Source organism: Leucopleurus acutus, assembly GCF_964270905.1.
Source record: "Leucopleurus acutus genome assembly, chromosome: 1".
NCBI lineage: Eukaryota > Metazoa > Chordata > Mammalia > Artiodactyla > Delphinidae > Leucopleurus > Leucopleurus acutus.
The window spans coordinates 142350352-142373310 of NC_139142.1; the positions used below are offsets into that span (position 1 = coordinate 142350352).

Here is a 22959-nt window from a genome sequence, read left to right on the forward strand (position 1 = left end):
TGGTCTCCAAAAGATAAAGTCTTGGGTCAGCAAGGCGCCAGCTTCACAGTCGGAGCCTTCATTCTCTGGCCCACACCCGCCCCTGCCCCACCGGGGCCCAGCAGCCGCCTGCGGCTGGCCATCTCCAGGCCTGGCGTTCCCCGTTGGGTTATGTAGTTCCCCTGGAAGAAGTGGTGGGCAAGGAGCTCCGGGCCCAGCCGGTTCTGGGTGTGAGACTTTTCTAGTGCCTTGGGGCTGCAGAAGCCCGCAGCATGCCCAGCCCCAGGAGGCCCTAATGGACCAGCAGGCCAAGAGTAAGCGTGGGCAGGACACCCAGCCAGAGGGAGGCAGCCAGGGCGCGGGCGCGGCCCAGCAGGTGTGAGGTCATGGCGCCATCCTCGCGCAGCAGCTGCCAGTGCTGAGCCTCATGGAGGTAGGAGCCCTCCTGGGCCTCGCAGTAGTAGTGGCCGTACTGGAGGTCCGTGAGGTTCTCGATGAACAGGATGCAGTTGGGGCTCTGGTGGCCGGGTTCACAGCTCTGCTCCACACTGTTCTCGTGGCGCCACGAGTAGGTGGCGTGGCGGGACTCCATGGGGCAGCTCAGGTAGTAGCGAGAGTTCTGGGCCAGGGAAACCTTCTGCAGTGGGGCTTGTTCTGGGGAGGGATGGGGAGATAGCCATGAGGAGGGGCTGAGGGCTCCCAGGGCAGGCTGTGTCCTCCCCCACTGATAGGCCTCCAAGGCCAAGGCTTCTGAATGAACGCGGGGAAACCAGCGCCCAGTCTCCTCTTGACTCTCCCCTGCTGCCCTCACCCCACTCCTCTCACAACCACCCCACACCGACGGGGCTCCCTCCACAGGACTGTCCTGCCCATCTGTCTGGAGCCCCCAGGACCAGACCAGGCCTCCCTCAGACAGGGCAATCGGGGCACGGCGGTACCACCCTAATGGGATGGGGGCAGGGCCAGGTCATGTACCTGGCTTTGGGTTGGGGCACCCCTTGTGTGGCTCGGCTGGATTGATGGACTGCAGCATTGGCCTGGAGTTGGAAGGAAGAGAGAGGCTAAGCAGACAGGAGGCCACAGGCCTGGCCCCTTCCCTGTTCTCCTCCCCACCCAGCATCAGCAGTGGTGCCCACCCAGAGGAGGGTCTGGACAGAAGGGCCGCCTCCTGTAACCCATCAACCCCCACTGCTGTGTTCGCTGTCTCCTAGCGACAAGGGATCCCAGCCAACATACTCTGACTTTGGGGAGCTGTAGATGGAGACGCAGCGGTCCTGGTTCCAGCCACAGTAGGGGTCTCGGGCCATGAGGCAGCCATGGCAGCCCCCACTGTAGACCTCACACAGGTCCAGGGGCACCTGGCTCACCTCCCACTGGGAGTTCACATACAGTTTCCGCTGGAAAGAGAAAAGGACTGAGTCAGGTCAGGGCCCCCATCCCAACTGAGTTCTAAGCCCCTAAGCTTTGGTCCAGATGCCTGGCAGACCCTGGGGCCCAGAGACCCAGCAAAGGACATGCAAATCATATGCAGAGGAGCTCTGTCCTCACCTGGCCATCCCTGGGCAGCCCCATAGGGCAGGGGTTGGTTGGGGAGGCTCACCCGGTCAGAGTCCAGTGACATGGCCTGGATAGTGGCCGGACGGTGAAAGGGCTGGATCTCCAAGATGCTGAAGACAAGGCTGTGTTCCCGTTCCCCCGACTCCACCACCTTGTGGATGGTGCCCTTGTCTGTAGGTGAGAGGCAGAGGGTCAGCAGGCGGAAGTCCCACCCCAGAGCCAGGCAGCCTCCCTCTGGGCTGAGCTGACCGGGAAAGATGCCGGTGGGGAGGGCTGGGAAGTCATGGCTCAGGCAAGGGTCATAGGACTGGGGTGGGATAGGGAGAGGACAGCATGACTGGGGAGGGTCTTAAGAGCCCAAAGGCATCGCAGGAAGCTTCCAAGCCTGGGCCAGGGAGGCTATCGCAGGAGGCCCTGGGCTCCCCAACGCCGCAGGGGAAGCTGGAGCATGGAGAACAGAACCAGCAGTCTCACATGGCCAAGCACTGCTAAGCCTCCAGCTACGTGCATTAGCATTACTTCGTTTAATCCTCCACACCCCTGGGAGGTGGGTATTATCATCCCCACTTCGAAGATAAGGAAATGAGACTCAGAAAGGCTAAGCAACTTGCTCAAGGTCACACAGCTGGTGACTGGAACCCAGAGGGGTCAGAACTCCATCCCTCAACTTCTTCTATAAACCCCTGTGCTTCCTGGACTCTTTGGGATTTGTCGTCTTTAAAATAAACTTTTTATTCTGAAATAATTTCAGATTTACAGAAAAGTTACAAAGATAGTACAAAGAGTTCCCGTATACCCTTCGTCTAGTTTCCCCTAATGCTTCCTCTTAGATAACTGTGATCTTTGTCACAGCTGAGCAGTTGTCACTGGTACATAATTATTAAATCGACTACAGACTTTACTGGGATTTCACGGGTTTTTCCACTAATGTCCTTCATCTGTTCCAGGATCCAATCCAGGATTCCACATTGCATGTAGTCTTAGGGGATTTTAAAATTTTTATAAAATCTTAGCTCTGAAAAGGACCTTAGGTTCAGCATAGGGGAACCCAAGGTCACACAATAGGCTGCCTGCCTCAGAGGCCAGTGCTCTCTCCATTCACACTTATCGGGGACTAATGGGCATCCTGACCCCTGGGTCCTCCCAATCCGACCTCACGGGCTGTCCCAGTTTCTAGAATAGCCTACCTCCCTTTTGCTCCCTCCCAATTTCCCAGGGTATCACTTGCCCCAAAAAAGCAGTCAGATGATCAGATGATTGCCTGCCTAGTACCTTTCCTCTATGTGTCTGTGACCCGCCTCTGCAGGCTCTGGGATGTGGCCCCTTGCTCCTCCGGCCCGACAAGCTCCCAGCCCAGTCACTACCTTCATACACACACTGCCCTTCACCTCCTCCACACAGCGTGGTGACAGCCTCCCATCGCTTCTCCCAGCCGTGAGAGCCTCCCATTCTCTGCAGGGGGCTCAGAAAGGTCTATTTCATATCTAGCCCCAATCCTTCCTGCTGCAGACTCCAGAATAGTATCTCTCTGCAAAGGCCCTGCCATCTGGAAGTCCTTGGTCACATCTCACTAAATTCTTTGCATCCCACATCAAAAGTTTCCTCTCATCTGCATAATCCCAAAGACAGGGAGAGGGTCCAGTTTCCTTGCTCTGCGTGGCAGAGGCCCACAGGACACCCTGGACCAGGTCCTTCCTCCTGACTTCCACATCTTTTCCTACCATCTTCAGGAGTCAGACAGCTGGACCAAAGCTATACCCAGCTTTGCTCAGACTTACAACATTTCTGCCTCTGAATCCTGGCACCTTCTAGCCTACGATGCCTTTCCCTCTCCCTTCTGCCCCACCTCCTCCGGGAAGCTCTCGCTGCCTGACTCTTCCATAGCCACACACATTAACTCCTGACAGCTCTTAGTCACTCAATTCTCCCAACCAGATGTTAACTACATCATTCTTTATACCCATTTTTACAAAGCAGACCAGGGGCGGAGTGGGGGGGGGGGCAGGAGGGGTTGGTCCCGGGTAGCCCCTCACCTGTGGTTAGGTAAAGCACATGGAAGGTCTCCCCGTTGCTGGCGTGCATGCGGTGGACAACCACTTTCTGGTAGTGGTACTTAGAGTGGAACAGTGGTGCCTTCAGAGGCCCCATGGGCTCCACCCTCTGCACCACCTCAGGGTGACTGTCGGCCACCTGGAAGGTCTCTGTGGGTATCGGCTGCCGGTCTGGGAGGCACTGGGAAAGGAGAACAGGTCCAGATCGATGGTGTGGCTGGGCGATGGGATTGGGGCCTGGACCATGGTGGGTGTCACCGCTCACCTTGCCAGGCCGTGGGTTGGGAAGGTCTGAGTGATAGCCCTTGAGTGAGGACGTGCGGAAGACCTTGTCAATGTCACCGAGGGAGTACACGCAGACGGCAGAGTAGTTCCTGGGGGACACACAGGCCACCTCAGTGGGAGGCCCAGGACCCACCCACCTCCACTCACCCAGGCGAGCCCAGCACCAGATGGGGTACAACTGCAGCTTTCCGACCAAGCTCCCTGGCCTTTGAGCTCCATGAGGGCAGGGATTATCCTGGGGGCCAAGGAAGGCCAGTGCCTGAGCATTACCAAAAACCATTGAAGGAAGGAGGGAGGGAGGACGGGAAGAGGGAGGGAGGGAAGTTCAACCTAATTTCTTTCTGTTGCAGTGCAAAACCACATCCTCTATTCTGTCACAGAATCACTGAGTTCAGAGGCCAAGCCCAGGGCAGGAGAAACCCCAACATGTGCATCCTTGGAATGCTGATGCCCAAGGAGGCCAGACCTCCATCCCCTTCCCAGACTGCTGGGTCCATGCACACAGGAGCCCCAGAGCAGGGTCGTGGCTTCCCTACCCTGCCACCCACCTCTCCCCACACACACCTGACACTTTTTGCCTGCCTGTTTTCAATCAATGAGAGTGATTAAGAGGTGTGAATTGTCAGTTGCAGGCAGTGCCTGAGCGGGTGTGATAGCACCCGGCACCCAGCACCCCAGAGGCCGCAGCAGCCTTTTCCCGGGCACCGCTCTGAGTACACAGCTGGCGGGCACACAGGCACAGTGCAGCCGTGAGCATGCATACGGCGCATGCGCACACACCCATGTGTACAGACTCACAAACACACCAGCACACACATGTCCCCAAGCACTGTGTGTCCACCCACCCCAGGCCCAGCAACAGCCTTGTCCCTTGAGCCGGGGTCCCTGCTCTTACCACACCAGCCCTCCCTTGGGCAGGGCCCAAACCCTGTCATCCCCACTGGACACTTAACTAATGCCAGCCCCAGCACCAGGACAAGGGCCACTCACCAGGGGTTGGAGAAAACGCCATAGACCCTAGTGTCCCTCCACTGGCCATTAGGGTCAGGGAGCAGGAAGACGTCCTGCAGCCTGTTGAAGTTCTTGTTGCTGGTGGCGTCACTGCACACCAGCATGGCTTTCAGGAAGGTGTTCCACTTGGAGACCGACAGTGAACTCTCTCCACCCTGGTCCCCCTGGAAGGGTGGAGGGGAGAGGAGGTCCCTCAGCACCTGCCTGGGCTGCCCCACACACCCGGGGCACCTGCTGCCGGGAATGCCAGCACCCAGGCTTCTGAGGAGGAAGGGAGGCCCTGAAAGGGGTTGGGACCTGCGAGGGGACGAGGCTGAGGTACCCCACCACTCAGGCCAGGTTCTTGGGCCAGGCTCCAGGAGGCAGGCCTGGCTGACCCAGGGCACAGGGCTCACACTAGGGACCTGCAGGGTGCGGGTACCAGGTCCCCACAGAGCACACCGGCTCAGATACACGTCTGCCCACTCTCACACGTGCACGCTCACACACACGACACAGACCTGCACAACCCAGCACCTCCACACAGGGGAAACACACACACGTCATTGCACTCTCATTCGCACGCACACGCTCATGCACCCTCTCCACGAATACACACATTTGCACACTATCACACGTGCACTTGAGCCCAACCATCTTTACCCACTCACAGGTGCAGGGACACTGCTGTGCACGCACACTTCCTCCCACAGTCCCATACAGACTCACTTGCACATTTGCACACAGGCAGTCACACACTCACTCGCTCCTGTTCGGGCACAGACACTCAGCACTTGCTCACCCTGCACAGCTGGGCCACTCGGGACACGTTGAGAGGGGCCTCGGGATTCTTGTCAGGGTTGTCCTCTCGGAAGAAGTAGTAGATCTTGTCATCGTAGGCCTGGTCTTGGTGCACAATGGTGGCCTTGATGAACTGCGGGTCTACCAGGGACAGAAGTGAAAGGGTGTGAGGCGGGGAGCCTCTCAAAGGACCCACCCACCCCCTGCCCACCCCCTGAGTCTGCACAAACAAACCCGGGTCAAATCACACCTGGAATAAACTTCAGAAAAACAGATCTAACACCCCAAAGGGCCTGAGACTCTGCACTCCCACCCCACACCTGTGTTGCCCTCTCTTACAAAGATGTCATTGGCCCAGGAGCAATGACTTCAGGCCTAGGGACTGGGGGGAGAGCCCTAGGGGCCCCTATGTCACTTCTGACTAATGGGCAGAGCCCTAATGAGGAGGGAGTGGGTGTTGCCCCCATGTGAGCTCAGCAGAGGGATACGCTATGGCACCCGGGGACTCCACACTGGGTCTGGGCTCTCCTCTGATTTGTTCCCAGAGGGTGCTGGGCCCATCCTGCCTCCACATCTTTCTCTCTGCTGTTCCCCTGCTCCCTGCCAGGCCAACCTCCTCAGCTCTATCTTCCCAGGGCTGTACCAAGCTCCCGCTTTCCCGACTGGCCTGTGGCCCTAGCGGCCCTAGGGGAGCCTCCCCATAAACGCGCGGATCCCATCTGCCGCCCTGAGCATTCACTCCGCCTCATTCAGCCCAGCCCAGCCCAGCCCAGCCCAGCCCAGCTGGAGCCTGACTCACTTTGCATGACGGTATCACTGGTGTACAGCTCAATCTCACCCTTGATTCGGCGGAACCGAGGGATCTTGCCATTGTATTCCTGCTTCCGGATAGTGGAGTACACCTCAGAGCCTGGGCACAGCGGGAGGAGCACAGGTAAGGGCACACAGGCCCTGGAAATCCCTCCCCCGGACCTGGGGCACCAGGCACAGAGCTGACCACCCTCCCCCTGCCCAGGGCAGCAGCCCTCTGGGAACCCTCCTGCGCCAGCCACAGCCCTACCGTCAAACAGAACCAGGGAGTTCTCATCCGGGCTGAAGGGGGCATAGCCTCTCCTCTCACCAAGCAACTCTGCAGTGTCATTCACCTGGGGGAGACCAAGGGGGTCAGACTGCCATGTGATCCCACAGTCACTGCCTCCCATGGGTGCCAGCTGCCCAGCCAGGGTCCCCATCCTCCCAGGAACTCTGTACAAGGTGAGGCCAGCCTCAGAGTCCCCCCACCTCCTTCCCACCATGGGGAGCAGAAGCCCATCAGACAAGGGTGAGCTGGCCAGGCACAGGGGGAGGGGCCTTCTCACCAGGGTCCAGCAGCTGGGGCGCCGGGCATTGGTGCCACAGACCAGCAGCCCCTCGCCCTGCTTCTCCAGGAGCGTGATGTAGTTCTTGCAGTCCTGCTCGGGAGAAGGGGAAGGAGAGAGGTTTGTTGGTGGGAGGCCCTGGCAGGCCTAGCACTGGGACCCTCGGTCTTGGGGAAGAAAGCATCAGAAGTCTGAGCACAGGAGGCAGCCTCTAAGGAGGGCCCAGAGCGGGTGCAGCTGACGCCAGAGGAAGGGCCTCAGGGAAGGAGTGTCTCCCCCTCAGACTGGGAACCCTGGGGCAGGGCTACTTCTCTCCTCCCGGACTGGGGCTCCCAAGACAGGGCCAGGCCTCCTTCCTCAGACTCTCAGGAACCTTTCCAAGGGGTCCAGCCTCCCCTCTGCACTCCCTCTCCCCCACTCACCTGCTTGTCCCGGCAGGACCCCTTCGTGGAGCCAATGTTCACCTGAGGGGAACAGGGGGAGCGTCAGTCCACTCTGCCAGGGGCAAGATGCCCCCGTAAGTGCTTTCCGTGCATCCTCAGGATAGGCTCATTTGACAGATGAGCAGCTAGGGCTCTGAGAGGAGGAGTGATTTACCCAACATCACACAGGCTGCTCAGCCTGATACCCGGAGCCAAAGCCCAGAGCTCATGAGCCAGCCCAGAGATCTCAGAAGACAGGGGCCATGGGGTTCTGGAGCCCAGCTTCCCGCTAGGCCTCCGCAGTCGGCGCTACCCGCCCAGCCAGGCGTGTTAGCTCTGCGCTTCTCTCCACACTGCCCCAACACCCACGCCAGTTGGGACCACCCTCAGGGAGCCTCCCCCAGGGACCATTTATGGGATATAATAGGGGGTTGACCAGTTCTGGAAGAAATGCCAGTTCCCCCGGATTCCCTGAGGCTCCTCTCCAAGGCCAGAGGGGAGATAAGAAGATGGGGAAGGGGGAAGAGAAAAGGGGGCAGGGAGAGGGGTCCAGGCTCACTGTGCGCATGGAGGCGTTCCTGCCCTTGGAGAAGTCGAAGACATAGACCTTGCTGCGTCCACCCACCCACACAGAGGGGCTGCCCGGCTCGTGGAAAAGCACCGTGTGCGGCTCGGCCAGGCCAAAGTCCACATGGTCCTGCCCTGCATGGCCTAAGGAAGAAACAATTGGCAGAAACGTTGAGGCTGGACCCTGGGCTGGAAGATCCTGGGCCCCCCCCCACCATTGCATACCGGCATCCCCCGAGCAACTAGTGCTTGGAATGGCTAGGACGGCGCCTGAACTCAAGAGCTGTGAGCGGGAGAAGACAGGGGTCCTCTGGTGGGGTCCAGCAACCAGATGTCCTCACCCCAAAGCCATGACCCCTACCCTACAATATGTGTGACCTCAGAGTGGGGGCAGAATTCAGGGACCCCTGGGGAGAACAGACCGCCCCCCACTCCCACACACACACTCTGCTGTTCCTAAGGGGCTGGGCTTGGGCAGGAGGGACCAGGGCTCCCAACTCTGCTCTGAGGCTCTCTGCTATCTAGGACAGAGCAAGCAGCCACTTCCACCCCCTGCCTCTAAGAACCCCACATAACAGTTCAGGTTCCCAGGAATCACTTTGCTCAGAACCCTATCCCCTCCCTCAGGAAGCCCTCTCTGACCCTTCCCAGCCCACTCCATCCCCTTAGTGAGCAGGTCAGTACAGATCAGAGCTGGAAAGGAATCTTAAGTCCACTCTCTCCCATTTTAAAGATGGAAAAACAAAGGTCCAGAGAGGGGCAGCCCAAGCTCACATGGTCAGTAGCAGGCCAGGAACCAGAGCTCCTGCCCCCAAGCTGGACTCTGCACCCTGGCCTGCCCTGGCCTGGTTTCACAGAGATCCCAGCTCACCCCGGGGGGAAAAGATCAGCCCTCCCTCCCCAGCAACTCTGGGACAGGGGGCCCTTCACAGAGCACAGCCTGGGCCTTTAAGTAAAAGGGCTGACCGGGACAATTTTTCCCGAGATAGAAACTGCCTGTAGCCACTGCCTCCGGGGAGAAGATGTCTCATCTCCGGTGACACTGCTGAGGTTGTCCTGGTTGCAGGGCTAAATTACAGGAATGGGACAGCCTGTGGCTGCGCCCCCAGCAATCAGCCATCTTCCCACCTCGGACCAGCCTGGGTCCTCAGCCTGACCACTGTTTACTCAGCTGCAGCAAACTCAGGGGCAGCCAACTTAGCAGGGACATCCCAGCAGGACACCCTCCAAGCCCAGAGAGAACAGAACTGCCATGTCCTTGAGTTTGCCCCCAATTCCCCTTGGTGCCGCTTGAACCATTCCTACCGATGCTGCATTCAGCAGGGACGAAGAGCACGACCTACCACGCGACCCCCACCTTCATTCCCTTTCCTTTCCTTAAGATACATCCCCGCGTGGCCAAGTCATCCCTGGAAGTGGGCTATTCTTACCCTCCACCTCAGCTGTGGCCCAGCTCACTGTACAGATGCAGAAACGGAGGGCCTTCAGGGATACTCTAGCCCAAGGTCGCACTAGGAGGCAGGAGAGACTGGCTCATCCAGACTGAGTAGTGGTTCTCAGGTGCGTTCAGGGAGATGCTCGCACCACAGGCCACAGAGAAGTGCTGAGCTCACTGCCCTCGGGTTCACCTGGGTCTCCTCCGGTGCTCCGCAAATAGCCTGACAGCTTAGGACGTCAGGCCTCCCAGGACCCCAGGGCTGCACAAGGTGGGAGCTGACAGCCCACTTCCTGCTGGGTGGTAGGGGTGTGGTGCTGGCCAAGGCTCGGGCAGGGCTGATAGGTCTCAGGCCCCAGGCCCCCCCTCCCCACCAGCTGGAGGGGACAGACACAAGGCCTTCCTGACTCAGCTCCATGGCTCCAGCTCCCCTTTCACCCGCAGCCTGAGCAGCGGCCACTGTTCCCACAGCCTAGCCTGGAATCTAGACAGTCTGTAGCCCCAGCTCCCCACCTACTCCCCCAGACAGCCAGGCGACTGGGAAAAGCTATATGTCTGTGTCTGAAGATGTTGGGCTGGGGCCTGAGATCTGAAGCCCTCCAGAGGCCACAGGGGAGGAGCCCCACGGCTCAGGTCATGCTGGCCACCTCCAGACAGTCACCTCGGCTCACATCAAGGCCACAACCCCAGGCCTCAGAAGAGGGGCCTGCACAGCCAATGTACAGCTCTAGTGGTGGAGAAAGGGGTACGTGAAGGGGCCCTGAGGGAGCCCTTGTCTGGGGTCACAGGGCCGTCAAAGTGAGGAGGAGATGCAGTCCTGCCCTGGGAAGTCTAGTCTGATGGGAGAGACTCAGCCTGGCCCCAGAGAGCAAGGCCTGAGGGGGAGGCCCGGCCCTACCCTGGAATCCAGCTGGAGAGGTGAAACTGTCATAGCAAAGCAAGCCTCCATACCACGCAAGCAAAACTGCTGGTACAGACCCCAGAGCTGCTCACAAAGCATTGCTGAGAACACAGAGGGAGGGGGAGGGCTGCCTGCTGCTGGGTGCGGCGTCGGGGGCTTCCCAGCCAGGACAGTCCTGCACAGATCTGCAAGTATGAGCCCTGTTCCCCTCAAATCCTGGCTGCGGCTGCCAGGGTCAGGATATGGAGGGAGGAAGCGACTGCTCACCTCATTTTGCAGAAGAACAAACAGGAGCCCAGGAGCATTGCCTCCCTCAACCCCGAAGAACCCGCCCCTCCCGGCTCTGTGCCTGGTGATGTGCATGGGGGAGACGGCACCAGCTCGGCCCCAGGACGAGGCCTTGGCCCGTTCTCTACCCCAGCCCCAGCCCGGCTCCCGTACTGCCCGAGGCCCTCAAAGGGCCTGATTGTGCCCGGGAAGTGTCTGAGCGGCAGCAGCTCAATGAATACATGAAAGGAAGCTTTGTTCAGGTCACAGGAGCCGGGGGCTGGGGGCTCAGGGGCAGGAGGGCTGCCTGGAAGTGAAGGCAGAACCAAGCCTTCACAGCCAGGATCTGTGGCCCCTTGGCACCAAGAGGGGAGGTGGCGGCATTCAAGGCTCCACCCACGCAGAGGCTGAGCAAGGCTGGGGCTGCTCCTAAAGAGGCCCAGCCGAGGGAGCAAGTGCCGCATCCCTAAATGCGTCTTTTTGCTTCCTTAGGAATCCAAAAGGATGGGGAAGGCGGACCAAAGCTAGATGGGTCAGAAACAGGCAGGAAGAGAATTCCGGCCAGTGGAAACAGCCTGAGCAACGGTGGGGAAGCTGGGGAAGCTGACCGTACGGTGGGTACGGAGACCTAATGAGAGAAGAATCAGGAAGGCGGGCTGAAGCCCCGAGTGTGATGGGGGAAGGGAGCTGCAGCGGCCCAAGGATACACCAACCCACTGCCTGTCAGTCTGCGGAGCTGCCCTCTCCTATCTATGAGCAGGGCCAGGATCCAGAAAGCCTCCTCTCTTCCAGCATCACCCCCCAGGTCCCCCTGCCTGGCCAGCCCCCTCTGCTTTCCATCCTGGATGTCTAAAAGGAGCACCGTCTGGCACCGTGTCTCCCCCCTCACTCCCCAGCCTGACGCATTAGTGGCTGACTAAGTGGGAGCTAAAAGCTCCCAGAATAACCAGGGGTTCAGGCAGGGGAGGGGGCTAGGGACACATGGGGTGGGCATGGCCCCAGGGGCGGGCCGAGCACAAGCCTCCACCCCACCCCCATGTGATTCTGAGCCAATCCTGGCTCCTTCTGGACCAAGAAAGGGCACAGTCAGGCTGCCCCATACCCAGCTAGATTCCATGGCCCCCGAAGCCCCCACCTTCCTCACAGTGGCAGGACCAACAAGGCCCAGCCCCAGCCCCGCCAGAAATGAGGGTCGAGAAGATGGCTGGGTGCGAGGGGCTGTCCTCCCCTATCACAGGCCCCCAGCCAGGCCATCCACGGGGCTCTGATCCTGTTGGAACAAATCAGACCTTCCTCTCATACCCCCCACCCTCCCAGCACAATCCCAGCAACCGACTGGCTGGGACAAGTGTGAACTTCCGTGGAGTGGGTTTTCCTAAAGCAGGTCTGCCTGGTAGAGCATCATTCCTCCTCATTCACTCTGGGTGCTGTCCCCATCTGGTCCTCGCCAACCCCGTATCCTCATTACTTGTGAAAGAGGGCGGCTCAGGGGGAGGGTGGAGTGGCGGCTAGGATGGGGGGCAGTGTCGTTACCTGTGAAGGGAGCAACAAGGGATGGACCCCACGGTCTGGTCTGGGCAGGGACAGCCTTCCAAGCTGACCCAGTGACCTGACGGGCCTTGAATCCTAACCTCAAGGAGCCCTTTGAGAGCAGGCAGCGAGGCGGGCTCTGGGAAGGGCAGGAATGCTGCGCCCAGCAGGGAGTGCCTGAGTCAGGCAGCCAGGGAGGCCCGAGCGTGGGGCAGGAGCCAGGCCTGCCTCGGACTGGAGGCCCGACCACATCAGGCAGGAGTCTCCTCCCACAGTCGTGCCCCACCTGAATCACCAGTCCCCCCTCACACCCTCGCCAGAGGAAGAGGGAAGGCCCGTGCGGGGCCCAGGAATTAGCCTGCAGCCTCGCCACCCTCTGGAACCCCACAGGTCAAGGTGGAAGGGAAGAGAATAGTCGCTAAGCTGAGGGAGGCACGGAGGCCAGAGAGCCCGTACCACTGGCCCAAGGCACAGAACAAGGGAGACAGGAGAGTTCCCTGATAGCCTGGTGGTTAGGATTCCAGGCTTTCACTGCCGTGGCCCGGGTTCAATCCCTGGTCAGGGAACTGAGATCCTGCAAGCCACACGGTGCAGCCAAAAAAAAAGAACAAGGGAGACAGAAGCAGAGCGAGGCAGCCGCTCAGGGTTTCTGGTGCCCATCACCCGGCTCCAGACCAGGACCACAGCCGGAACTTCCTTGAGCGCCTCTTGATCTTCAAAAAACTGTACATCACCTTCTCTCTACTTCCCTGTGTCATCTCCTGCTCTCCACCCTATGCTCTCTTGCAGGCCAGGGGATAAGTCACTGACCTGATAACTGAAGGGAATCAACCAGCCGCCAGTCTTCCAGGTAAGACTCTGATCTCCAGGGGCCTTTAGCAATCAAAGCCTTAAACTCAAAGGAATGACTAACTGTGGAACTCTGCGTGTGTCAGATTGGTGGACGGAAACCTTTCACTGGAAGGGGAGGGGGGCAAAGGAACAAATGTTTCATCGATGTTGCCTCTCGCAGTACGGCCAGGCATGAGGGCACGAGCAGCTCCTCCTCATATCCAGAAGCCCAGTTTCCTGGGTGGCACGGGCCCGTGCTAAGGAAGGGCTGTGCTTGCTGTTGGGGTGCTGGCGACACCCAGCAGGGCAAGGCTCCAGACACAGCTGCCTGACGGGCAGAGCTGGTGTGCTGGGGCAGGCGGTGGGTCCTTGAGGCAGTACTTAGCTCATGGGGGTGTGGGAGGTGTGTCTCTTGTTATCAGCCATGGGAACAGTGAGCTGTGTGCTGGGCTGAGGGGGAGCGTCTTCCCGCCCACCAAGGTCAGCCGTGGGTGGGAGGGGAGAGCATCTCAGGTGTGGGCTCAGCCCTGGTTCTAAAAAGCTTTGTCCTCCTTCTCTCAGCCAAGTGGCTGGTTGGCTGTGACTGTGACCAAGAGCTGGGCCTTCCTGAGTTTAGCTTCCTCCTCTGTGGACTGGAGGGGCTAAGGTCTAGGTTTTATGACCCACCATGACTCTTGGAACAAAACAATCAGGGTTAAGTTTGGGGGCGTTTGGGGAAAGTGTGGGGTAGTGAGTACTGGATAAGTCAGAGATGGCTTCCTAGAGATGGAGGCAGCAGAAGAAACCATGTCCTCATCTGCTTCCAGCAACTTGCTCACCAAATCCCCCAACCACCCTGTAAAGAAGGCAGGACAGCATCTGCATGCCCATTTTATAGACAGGAAAACTGAGGGCCTTCCACACCAGCAAGGGCTGTGTGCTCTCTGCACTGCGCCACTGTACTCAGAGGACCAGAAGGCTTGGCTGGTGGGGAGACCAGCTGGGGCAAAGGCTTGTGGGTAAGAAGTAGTGTGGAGAGAAAGCTGAGTGTGTCCTGGGGGCGGGGCCGAGCCGAAACAGATTCCGGGGGCTCAGGGAGGGAAGGCTGGCACAGAGGCCCAGCCAGAGGGGGGAGGAGGCTCCAAGCCCAGGGAAGGCAGGAGGCCACGTCAGGATTCTGCCCATTCTTCAGCTCAGCAGGTTCCAAAAGCCCTAGAGTGAGGCTGAAGTCAGCTGGTGGATCCTTCAAAGGAAAGGATGGGCAGAGGTGCAGGGCCTGCCCTTGGGCCCAGAGCCAGGGCAGGGGTCAGGGAGAGGGCAGAGGAGGGCTAAACCACCCCAAGTAGAAGAACGCAGGCAGGACAGGAAGACTGCTGAGAAACAGAAGGTTCCTTACCTCAGCCTTAGCCTGGGCCGGTGGGGAAGGAGGGAGGGGTCAGAGAACAAGGGCAGTCAGCCAACATAGGCAGTTAGGGAGAGCTAGCAGGGGCCGGGCTGCCAGGGCTGCATTTCATCAGAAATCAGAGATGCCAAAGGAGGAGGATGATACTGACAACGATGATATCCCCACCCCCACCCCGACCTAACCGTTCCATAGCATATACTGTGTTCCGGGCACTTCTCTGAGTGTCAGGTGTACTAACTCATTCAATCATCACTGAACTCTTATAAGGTGGCTTCTCTTTTTTTTTTTTTTTGCGGTACGCGGGCCTCTCACCGTTGTGGCCTCTCCCGTTGCGGAGCACAGGCTCCGGACGTGCAGGCTCAGTGGCCATGGCTCTCCCAGCCGCTCCGCGGCATGTGGGATCTTCCCGGACCGGGGCACGAACCTGTGTCCCCTGCATCGGCAGGCGGACTCTCAACCACTGTGCCACCAGGGAAGTCCGTGGCTTCTCTTATTATGCCCATTTTACAGTTGAGGGCAGCTAGACACAGAGAAGTTGAGTTAACTTGCCCAAGATCACACAGCTAAGTGGTGGTGTGGAGGTTGACACTCAGGCAGACTGACTCTGGAATCTGTATTTATAACACTGTGTTCCATAGATGAGCCCTTGGAAGCTTCTAGGCCAGCTTCTCCCATACAGATGAGGAGACTGAGGCCCAGAGAGGGTGGAGCCTGGTCAGAGGCTGCTTGGCCAATGAATGCCCGAGCTTCATCCACGATGCCCTAAGGACAGTGTGTGTAAGTAAGCGTGGGTGTGCAGGCCTGCGGTGGGGAGGGGACTAGGGATCTGGGGGTGTACTGCGGCTCTGAGTACTGACCAGCGTACAAGTATCCCATGGTCTCTGCCCAGAATGGAAGTGCTGTGCAGTCTGGGACAGCCATAGAGAAGGGAGGATGTGCTGAGACCCTTCCTTACTATCCGACCAGCCAGGTTCCCACCCAACCTGCACAGGCAAAAAACACTCGCTTCTACCCACCCTGGCTCCTCAGTTCAAGAACCCACCATGGGGTCTTCCCTGGTGGCGCAGTGGTTGAGAGTCCACCTGCTGATGCGGGGGACGCAGGTTCATGCCCCGGTCCAGGAAGATCCCACATGCCGCGGAGCGGCTGGGCCCGTGAGCCATGGCCACTGAGCCTGCGCGTCCGGAGCCTGTGCTCCGCAATGGGAGAGGCCACAACAGTGAGAGGCCCGCGTACCGCAAAAAAAAAAAAAAAAAAAAAGAACCACCATGGGTCCCAACTGCCTGTCCCAGCAGGGCCCGACTCCTCTACCTGGCAGTCAAGGCCCACCCGTCTCTGCTCATCTCTGCCATGGCTGAGTCCCCCTTCCACCCTTTGGCTTGTGCTTTCCCTTCCCCTGACTGCCCTTTCCCCTTCTCTCTAGGCACGTGGTCTTACCTGTCCTTTAAGATCTAGCCTCAATCCCCCTGGCTTCACAAAGTGTTCCAGACTGCTCCAGCCCTCACAGCTCCGTCCTCCCTCTGACCTTGTGCTATATACCATCTGGCACACACTATCTTCTCTCAGATCACACTGTTTTGGTGGAATTTCATCTGGATTGTGGGATCCTGAAGGTGAAGGCCAGCCCTCCTCCTACTCCATGGTCCCTGGGCCAAGCCACGGCCAGGACTGGGCAAGAGGGGGCAGCTCAGAGCACAAGGAGAAGCAGGACTGGGGTAGGTCAAACCCCAGTGTCAGACGCAGAGACACCTTAGAACAGGTTCCTGGGCCGCTGTTAGGGTGCCGAGCTTACCACAGTGACCTTCCTCCCTCACTAGGCTGGCCCAGAGCCCTGGGCCCAGAAGACAAAGAACACGAGCAGCAGTCTGTGCCCCGTTCTGCCCCACCCCACGTCCCTGCCTCTCTCTCTAGCCTGGCTCTTCCCCCTCCCCAGGAAGTCTTCCCCTGTGGCACCACCCCACACTGACCCTTCCTGCTCTCACTTCCTGTCACAGTCCTGGGCTGCGCAAAGTTCCTGACCTCCCCACGTGCCCTCTCTCATCACAGGCCGCAGGCCCACCTCTCCAGGCACCAGCATGCCCCCCAAGGGCAAACCCCAGAGGAGCGGAACACAGACCTAGGCACGGGGCAGGAACTGGCTGCCCTCCATCGTGAGGGCTGCCCCCAGGGGTGTGCTGGCTCAGAGCCCCAGCCCCTGACTGGAAGAAGGGGGTGCAGGAGGCTCAACAGCATCCGCCTAATCCCAGGCTGCTGTGACGGTTAAACCCAGATTAGCCCAGGCCATGACACAGATCAACCTGCCCCCGAGACCTGAGGCCCAGCTGCCCTGAGGAAAAGACCGGAAGAGTGCATGGAGCTGGCCCAAACCTAAGGTCCTGAAGGGAGGACGGTCGTGGCTGCTGGGGCTCCTGGGAGCAGACAGCACTGGGGCAGGGAGAGTCTGGGCTCAGCTGAACTGGCTGAGGAGGAAATGGGCACAGGGAGCCATAAGCCTGGGGACAGAGCATGAAGACAGACAGACAAGTGGAGGGAGGCCAAAAGCTAAGGCCAGGGCAGGCTCGGGCAGAAGACCTAGCCTGGTCCCAGCTCTGCCTGTCTCACTGGGTGATGCTGGGCCAGTCCCCGTCATCTCAGAGCTCAGTTTCCCCATCTGTAGAATGTTGACCCAGCTGATCTCTGACGTTTGTTTTCTGACATCAGGCTGTGTTAGCGTCATCCAACAAGGTTCCTTAGAGGAAGTGAGATAGAACTGGCAGAAAGGAGGAGGAGGGTGAGTTGGGTACATGGAGGGATGACCGGCAGGGCAATGGCCTTGAGGCAGGAAAGCATGGGGAGCTGGGGAATGGTGAGGGAAGAACTGTAGGAGATCAGGTGGGCTGTGTGCTCCAGCTGGAATGCTCAGCACAGCGACCCAGAGGGATGCAAGGGCCTGGAGAAGGCCAGGGCACAGTCCTGAAGACACAGCAGGGCCCAGGCCAAGGTGGGGGGTAGGGGTGGAACAAGAGGCTTGGAGGCTGACTAGACCATAGGGGGAAAGAAAGAGATGGATCAAACGGTCCCTCACTGCCTGGGCTGGCTAGGGAAGGGAGAAGTCCATGTTCTCTGATGGGGGTACCAAACAAGAGGCCACAGCCCCTGCTCTAGGAGGACCCCTTCCTCCCCCCTACCTCTCCCCCCCACCCCCACAAAAGAGGAAGCTTCCAGGGCAGCCAGGCCTTGCCAAAAAAGGAAACCAAGAAAAGGGGAAGTTTTCTGGCCCCAGAGATGTCAATCAGAGCACGGGAAGTGTGGTCAGTCTCTTGTGACATAGCTAGACAGCACTGCAGTGGCTGAAATGGGACTAGGGGTAGAGGGTAGGACATCAGGTGAGGGCTGAGCTGTCAACTCCAGGGCCACCCACTCCTACCACTGCTCCCTGTAGGCTGTTGCGCCCCACCCCCTAGGCTGAGCCTCAGCTTCCCACCTGCACATTAGGGGCCCTGGCCTGGCCCTCCTCCAAGAAGAGTGTCCAGCTCTCCCTGCTTCTCCCAAGTGCCCAGCCTGGGTAGTGATATACCCCTGCTGAGGTGAAGGTTCCTGGAAGGGGAAGCTAGGCAGAGGAAGGTCATCTGCCCCTCCCACACCTGCAGGGCCCGGCTGATGCTGGGGGAGCTCCTCACGCCATGAAGAGTCTCTGCTGAGGACTAGGCCTCCTCACCTGGAGAACTCCTGTGGTCAGGAGTCAGGCGGAAAGCCCTGGTGTCCCTGGACCCAGCCCCAGATTTCCATCAGGGAGCTGTGACACTGGAGAAGTCTTCCCTGCCTGCCATGGTCCTTCCTTCCTACTGCTGGGCTGGCTGTGGAAGGTCAGGTGGCATAGCTCAGATATCCCTTCCTGCATGAAACCCTCCTGGAGCCCCCAGGCCCAGGCTGACTCAACGTCTCCCTCTTGGGGACCCCCACACAGCTCCTTTCCTCTCCTTGGTCCTAGTTGCAAGTTCTGGGGTCTGAAATCCTGTCACACCAGGGTACTTCCTCCTGTCCCACCCCTCCCCAAGCTGGCTCCTATTCCTCTTGCCATCCTGACTTATCACCTCTTCCAGGAAGCCTTCTCTGACTGTGCAGACTGGGTTAGGTACCTCCTCGACCCCCACAGCTGCCTCTGTTACAGGCCCTGACACATTTCATTGTAACTGTAGGTTGACCTGCCTGTCTGTCTCCCCATCTACACGGAGAAGCCTATGGACACATCTAGTTTCTCATCCCTGGTCCCCAAGCCCAGGACCAGCACAAGGTCGGCCCCAGCAAATGATAAATGTCAAAAATGCTGCATTACTATGCCCACCCTTGAGGTCACAACCCAAATGAGCCACTTCCTCCAGCTGATCACCAGCCTTCGCTTATGAGAGAAAAAGAAAGGAAAGAACACGAAACTAAAGGATTTCCCTGACTTCCCAGATTTCAATTTCTCCTCACTGCTAGGCTTTGAACAGACCACTGCAGCCTCCACCTACCCCAGAGAGGCAAGGGATTAGTGCTCTGATAAGTATAAGCTCCTCCCTATACCTGCTTTGGAAATTTGAGGAAACTGAGGCTCAGGAAAAGGCAAGCACTTGCCCAGAGTCGCAAGGAAAATCAGCAGAGCTGGGTCCAGAACCAGGCTTTCAACTTCCCATCTCTTTCCTCCACACCGTGGTCATCTTGGGCCTGTGCCAGCATCTACCTCACCCCAGCCTGCTCGTAGAATCTTCACTCTTCAGGACAGAGGGGCCACAGAGCTTGGCAGGAAACTCCTGGTGACATCACCAAGCATCTCTCCCATCTCTCCCAGCTTAGAAAACCCCCCATCCTCCTGGGAACTGCTCCCCTACCCCGCCACCCTGTTCGGCAGGGGGAGTTCACCTTGAAGGTGATGAGTACATCTAAGTTCCCAAGGGGGCAAGGATTTCCACTGGAAATGGTGATGCTTGGAGAGCCCCAGCTGTGACCTCATCCCCTAGAGGAGGTAACAACACCCCCCTGCCCTGCGGCGCGGCCCCATAATGGCTCCCCCAGCAGCCACCAAGTCAACAATAACATCCTGTTGTTTAACCGGACAAGGGTGAGGCCAGAACCAGCTGGATAAGTGGAGACTGGGCTCTGTTTCTTGCTGTGGACAAGCTGGCTCACCTCTGACCTTGGAGGTCAGGGCCTTCCTGGGCTTCTCCATCTCCTCCAACCAGGGATGGAATGGGAGAGGGGTATACAGCTTACACAAGCGTGCCAACCTCCTGCCCTTACCTTCAAACCACCCCCTCCAGTCCCTGCTGCAGGGAGGTCAGGCCCACAAAGTCACATCCTTGACTGACCATGTGTCAGCGACAGCCCTTGGGGGACAACCTCCAGAGCCCTGGCAAGCTCTGAGGGTCAGAAACAGGTACAGAGCTCAAGGGTACCTGGCAGGTCAGTACTAGCACATCCCTCTCTCTGTCCAGAGCTGTTCTGGGCCAGGCCTTCATCAGGCTAGAGAGGCATCAACCGCCCTGAGAAGGGCAGGCTGGGACCCTCCCAGAGCTCCCTTATCTAATCTTTCCCTAGAACTTATAGGTCCAAGCAGCAGACAATAAATTATGGAGAAGATCCCTCCATACCCATTCCAGTCCCCACACCTGTCCTGTCTTATAACTAAAAGCCCTGTCTAGGCCTCATGGCGAAGCAGCTCCAGAACCACCATTACCCTTGATCTAGTCATTCCTGGAGGCCACCGTCCGCATCCCCTCAGCCCACTGGTATATAGGGAACTAGGCCTACAGCAAGGGTCCTCCTCTCACCCTACTCCTTCGTTTGCCCCGCCCAAGCCCATTCCCATCCGACTACCATGTGTCACTCCACAGGAACTAGGAGGCAGCTGTCAGCTAGGCATACCATTACCAGCTGGTGGTCCTGGGGGACAGGTGGATGGCAGGGTCTGTCTGGCCAGTGGGGTGCCTGGCACTGGTGAAGAAGACCACAGACGGCCCTTGGACAAGATAGGTGAGGGGCTGGCAGACCCCAGTGGGGGTCAATAGTGTATTACCAAGCAGAAGGCATGGCCAGTGTGGCTACAATAGTGAACTGTGTGCAGGGGAGAGAGCACTTTGGAAAGTGGGTAAGAGGACAGAAAGCAGTTTTAAATAGCCTCAGGGTGGGGACTAAGTGCCCGAGATGGGGAGGCAGCATTAGGTGCTAAGAGGTGGGTGTGCATTAAGTATGTGTGTGGAAGGGTATCTTGGGAAGATGGGGGATGTGGACAAGCAGAGCCAAATGCAAAGGTTTGGCGCAGAGGGAGATTCCAGAACACTCAGATGTGGCCATTCATCTGCTTCAGCGTGTACAAATGCCGTGCTGTCCAAGACAGCTAAGGGGACTGAGGCAAGGCAAAGATGCTGGGAAGGCAGAGGAAGCTCAGACTGGAGCTAATACGACTGAGGGGTGTGTAGGTGTCCACCATGAGTAGATGGATGGCCAGAGGTCCAGATGTCCTGCTCCACTTCCACCAGGAATGCCTCTCTGGCTGGCTAGCAGAGCTGGCCCCCAGAGTACCCTCTTTATGGCCAAAAAATTGCCTAAATCTTTCTCCACTTCCTAACCCAGAACAAGCACTGGTCCTGTGCCAGATCAGAGCCCCCTGACTGCACTGTGAGCTCACACAATGCAGAGTGACCTTGGGCAAGTCACATCCCCTCCACTGCAGCCGCAGTTCAGGCCACTCGCTCTTTGAGCGGTTTTTTTTTTTTTTTCTTCTTCTCTCTCTGCTAAGAATACCTGCCCCAGATAATGCTCAGGCTCTGGCAATCCCTGCAAACCGCCTCAGGCATCAAAGGGCTCCCGGAGGGGCCAGATCCCCCCACCCCCCACTGCAAGGCCACCACCACCACAGGGGGGCCCAGCGCCGCCAAATTTGGGGACAGAGTCCAGTCAGCCTGGAGGTGGGGAAGCATATGTGTGCATTGCAGGGGAGGCGAGCTCAGCCCCTCGCGGCAGAAAAACCTCAAAACCCACCCGGCCGGCTTTCTGACCCATCGTACAGTGTGGTCTAAACGGAGGCGCCCCTGGGGGAGACTCCGGTCCCCCAAGTTCACATAACCACCAGGGCCTAAAAGCTGCAGCCCTTCCCCAGATCCTCTGCCTGGGGGTCCCAATGGCCGCGCCCCACCCAACGGGCACTGCCCCCCACGCTGGCGCCGATTCCTGGTGACAACTGCCACGTGCGGACAAGGAGGGAGCGGCCGGTCCCGGCACTGCAGAGGCAGCGCCCCGGTGCCTGAAGCCTCCGCACCGCACCACGTCCCGGCTCACCACTGGGTGCCCACCCCCTCTACCCGGCCTGCGCTCGGGGCCGGGGCGGGGGCGGGGGGCAGGCAGCGGGGTCTTTGTTCCCGCAGCCGGAGCGCGGCGGCGGCGGCGGCAAAGGGTCCGCGCCCCCCTTGCCGGCCCAGCCTGCGCCCCGCGCGACAGCGGAGACCGCAGCTCAGGAAGAGAGGAGCTGGGTGGGGGTCCCGGCGGGAGAAAGGATCCCGCACAGAGGCCCCACCGCTGGAGGACCAAGAGCGCCTCGGGGCCGAGAGAGGGGCCCTCTCCCTCCCCCCTGCGCCCGGGCGCTGCGGCTCCCGGCTGCGGGCGGACTTGGAGTGACTTAGCCGGGTCTCCAGCCCCCGCGGCTCTCTCGCCGCAGCGTTACTGCCCGCTCCAGTGTAGCAGCGCGCACATTCACACACTCACCCAGACCCACACGCCATCCACGGGGACAGCCCAGGACCCGCAGAGCCGCGCGCACGCACTCCCTCCGGTGCCGCACACTCCGCACCCGCGCCGCGCGGCATCGGATCCCGCGCCCCGCCGCTCACGCGGCGCCACCTACCTTTCCAGACAGCGGAGATGCGGGGTCCGTTCCTTGGGTGGCCTTGGGAGGCGGCGACCGTCCAGAGCAGCAGCAGCAGCCGCAGCGGGAGCCCGGACCGAGCCAGCGGACTGGGAACGCGGGCGCGCGGGGCGCCGAGGGAGGCGCATCCGGGCGGAGGCGGTGTCATCCCGAGGCCCGGGAGCGACAGCGGAGAGCAGCAGAGACTGAGCCAGCGCGCGACAGCAGGCAGAATCAAGCGCGAAGAGGCGGAGTCAAACGCCTGACCCCACCCCGCCCCTCCCCCCCCCCCCCGCAGCCTTTCTCGCCTCCCGGCTGGCCAAGGGGGCGCAGTGACCGCCGCCCGAGGAACCTTCACCACCTCTTCCTGGGCAACTCCACGGGGAGAACCCGGGTGGGCGGGAAGCAAGGCAGACTTGTGGTCTTCTGTGATCGGCTCCAGGTCCTGTCCCCTCTCAGGGCCTTAGATTCACTCCCCCCACCCCATAAAGGGATTGGCCTAGAAGTCAGGGAGGACCTCTCCTGAGGGCACAACCTCGCTAATGGTCAGTTAAGTGTTTGGACCCTGAAGGCTGTAGTGCTCAGAGGATGGACTGGCCTGAGTGGAGAACAGCTCCTCTGAGCCTATAAGCAGGAGCAAGATGCTTTTCCCTAATGAGGGGGGGTGGGTTTCAGGCATAAGGTCAGTAACCTGTGGGGAGCACTCAGAGCCCCATCCTTGCTCTGCTGTGAGAACACGGAAT

The 22959-nt window shown here is 59.4% G+C and overlaps 1 protein-coding gene across 3 annotated transcripts; it reads right to left on the reverse strand.

The window, feature by feature from the left end:
• Positions 1–271: 271 nt before the first annotated feature.
• On the reverse strand, positions 272–22385 carry SEMA7A (semaphorin 7A (JohnMiltonHagen blood group); the record flags this gene model as incomplete). Of its 3 annotated transcripts, none has more annotated exons than XM_082851150.1 (14): positions 272–633; positions 955–1016; positions 1216–1376; positions 1580–1707; positions 3570–3768; positions 3853–3961; positions 4863–5047; positions 5665–5804; positions 6463–6573; positions 6724–6808; positions 7022–7114; positions 7444–7485; positions 8003–8145; positions 22217–22385. In XM_082851150.1, the coding sequence occupies 14 exons, from the start codon at positions 22383–22385 to the stop codon at positions 272–274; spliced, it is 1989 nt and encodes a 662-aa protein (XP_082707276.1). The 3 variants fall into 3 exon arrangements, with proteins under 3 accessions (XP_082707276.1, XP_082707275.1, XP_082707277.1); XM_082851149.1 differs by having other exon boundaries at positions 8003–8154; XM_082851151.1 differs by lacking the exon at positions 7444–7485 and having other exon boundaries at positions 8003–8154.
• Between the last annotated feature and the right edge of the window lie 574 nt (positions 22386–22959).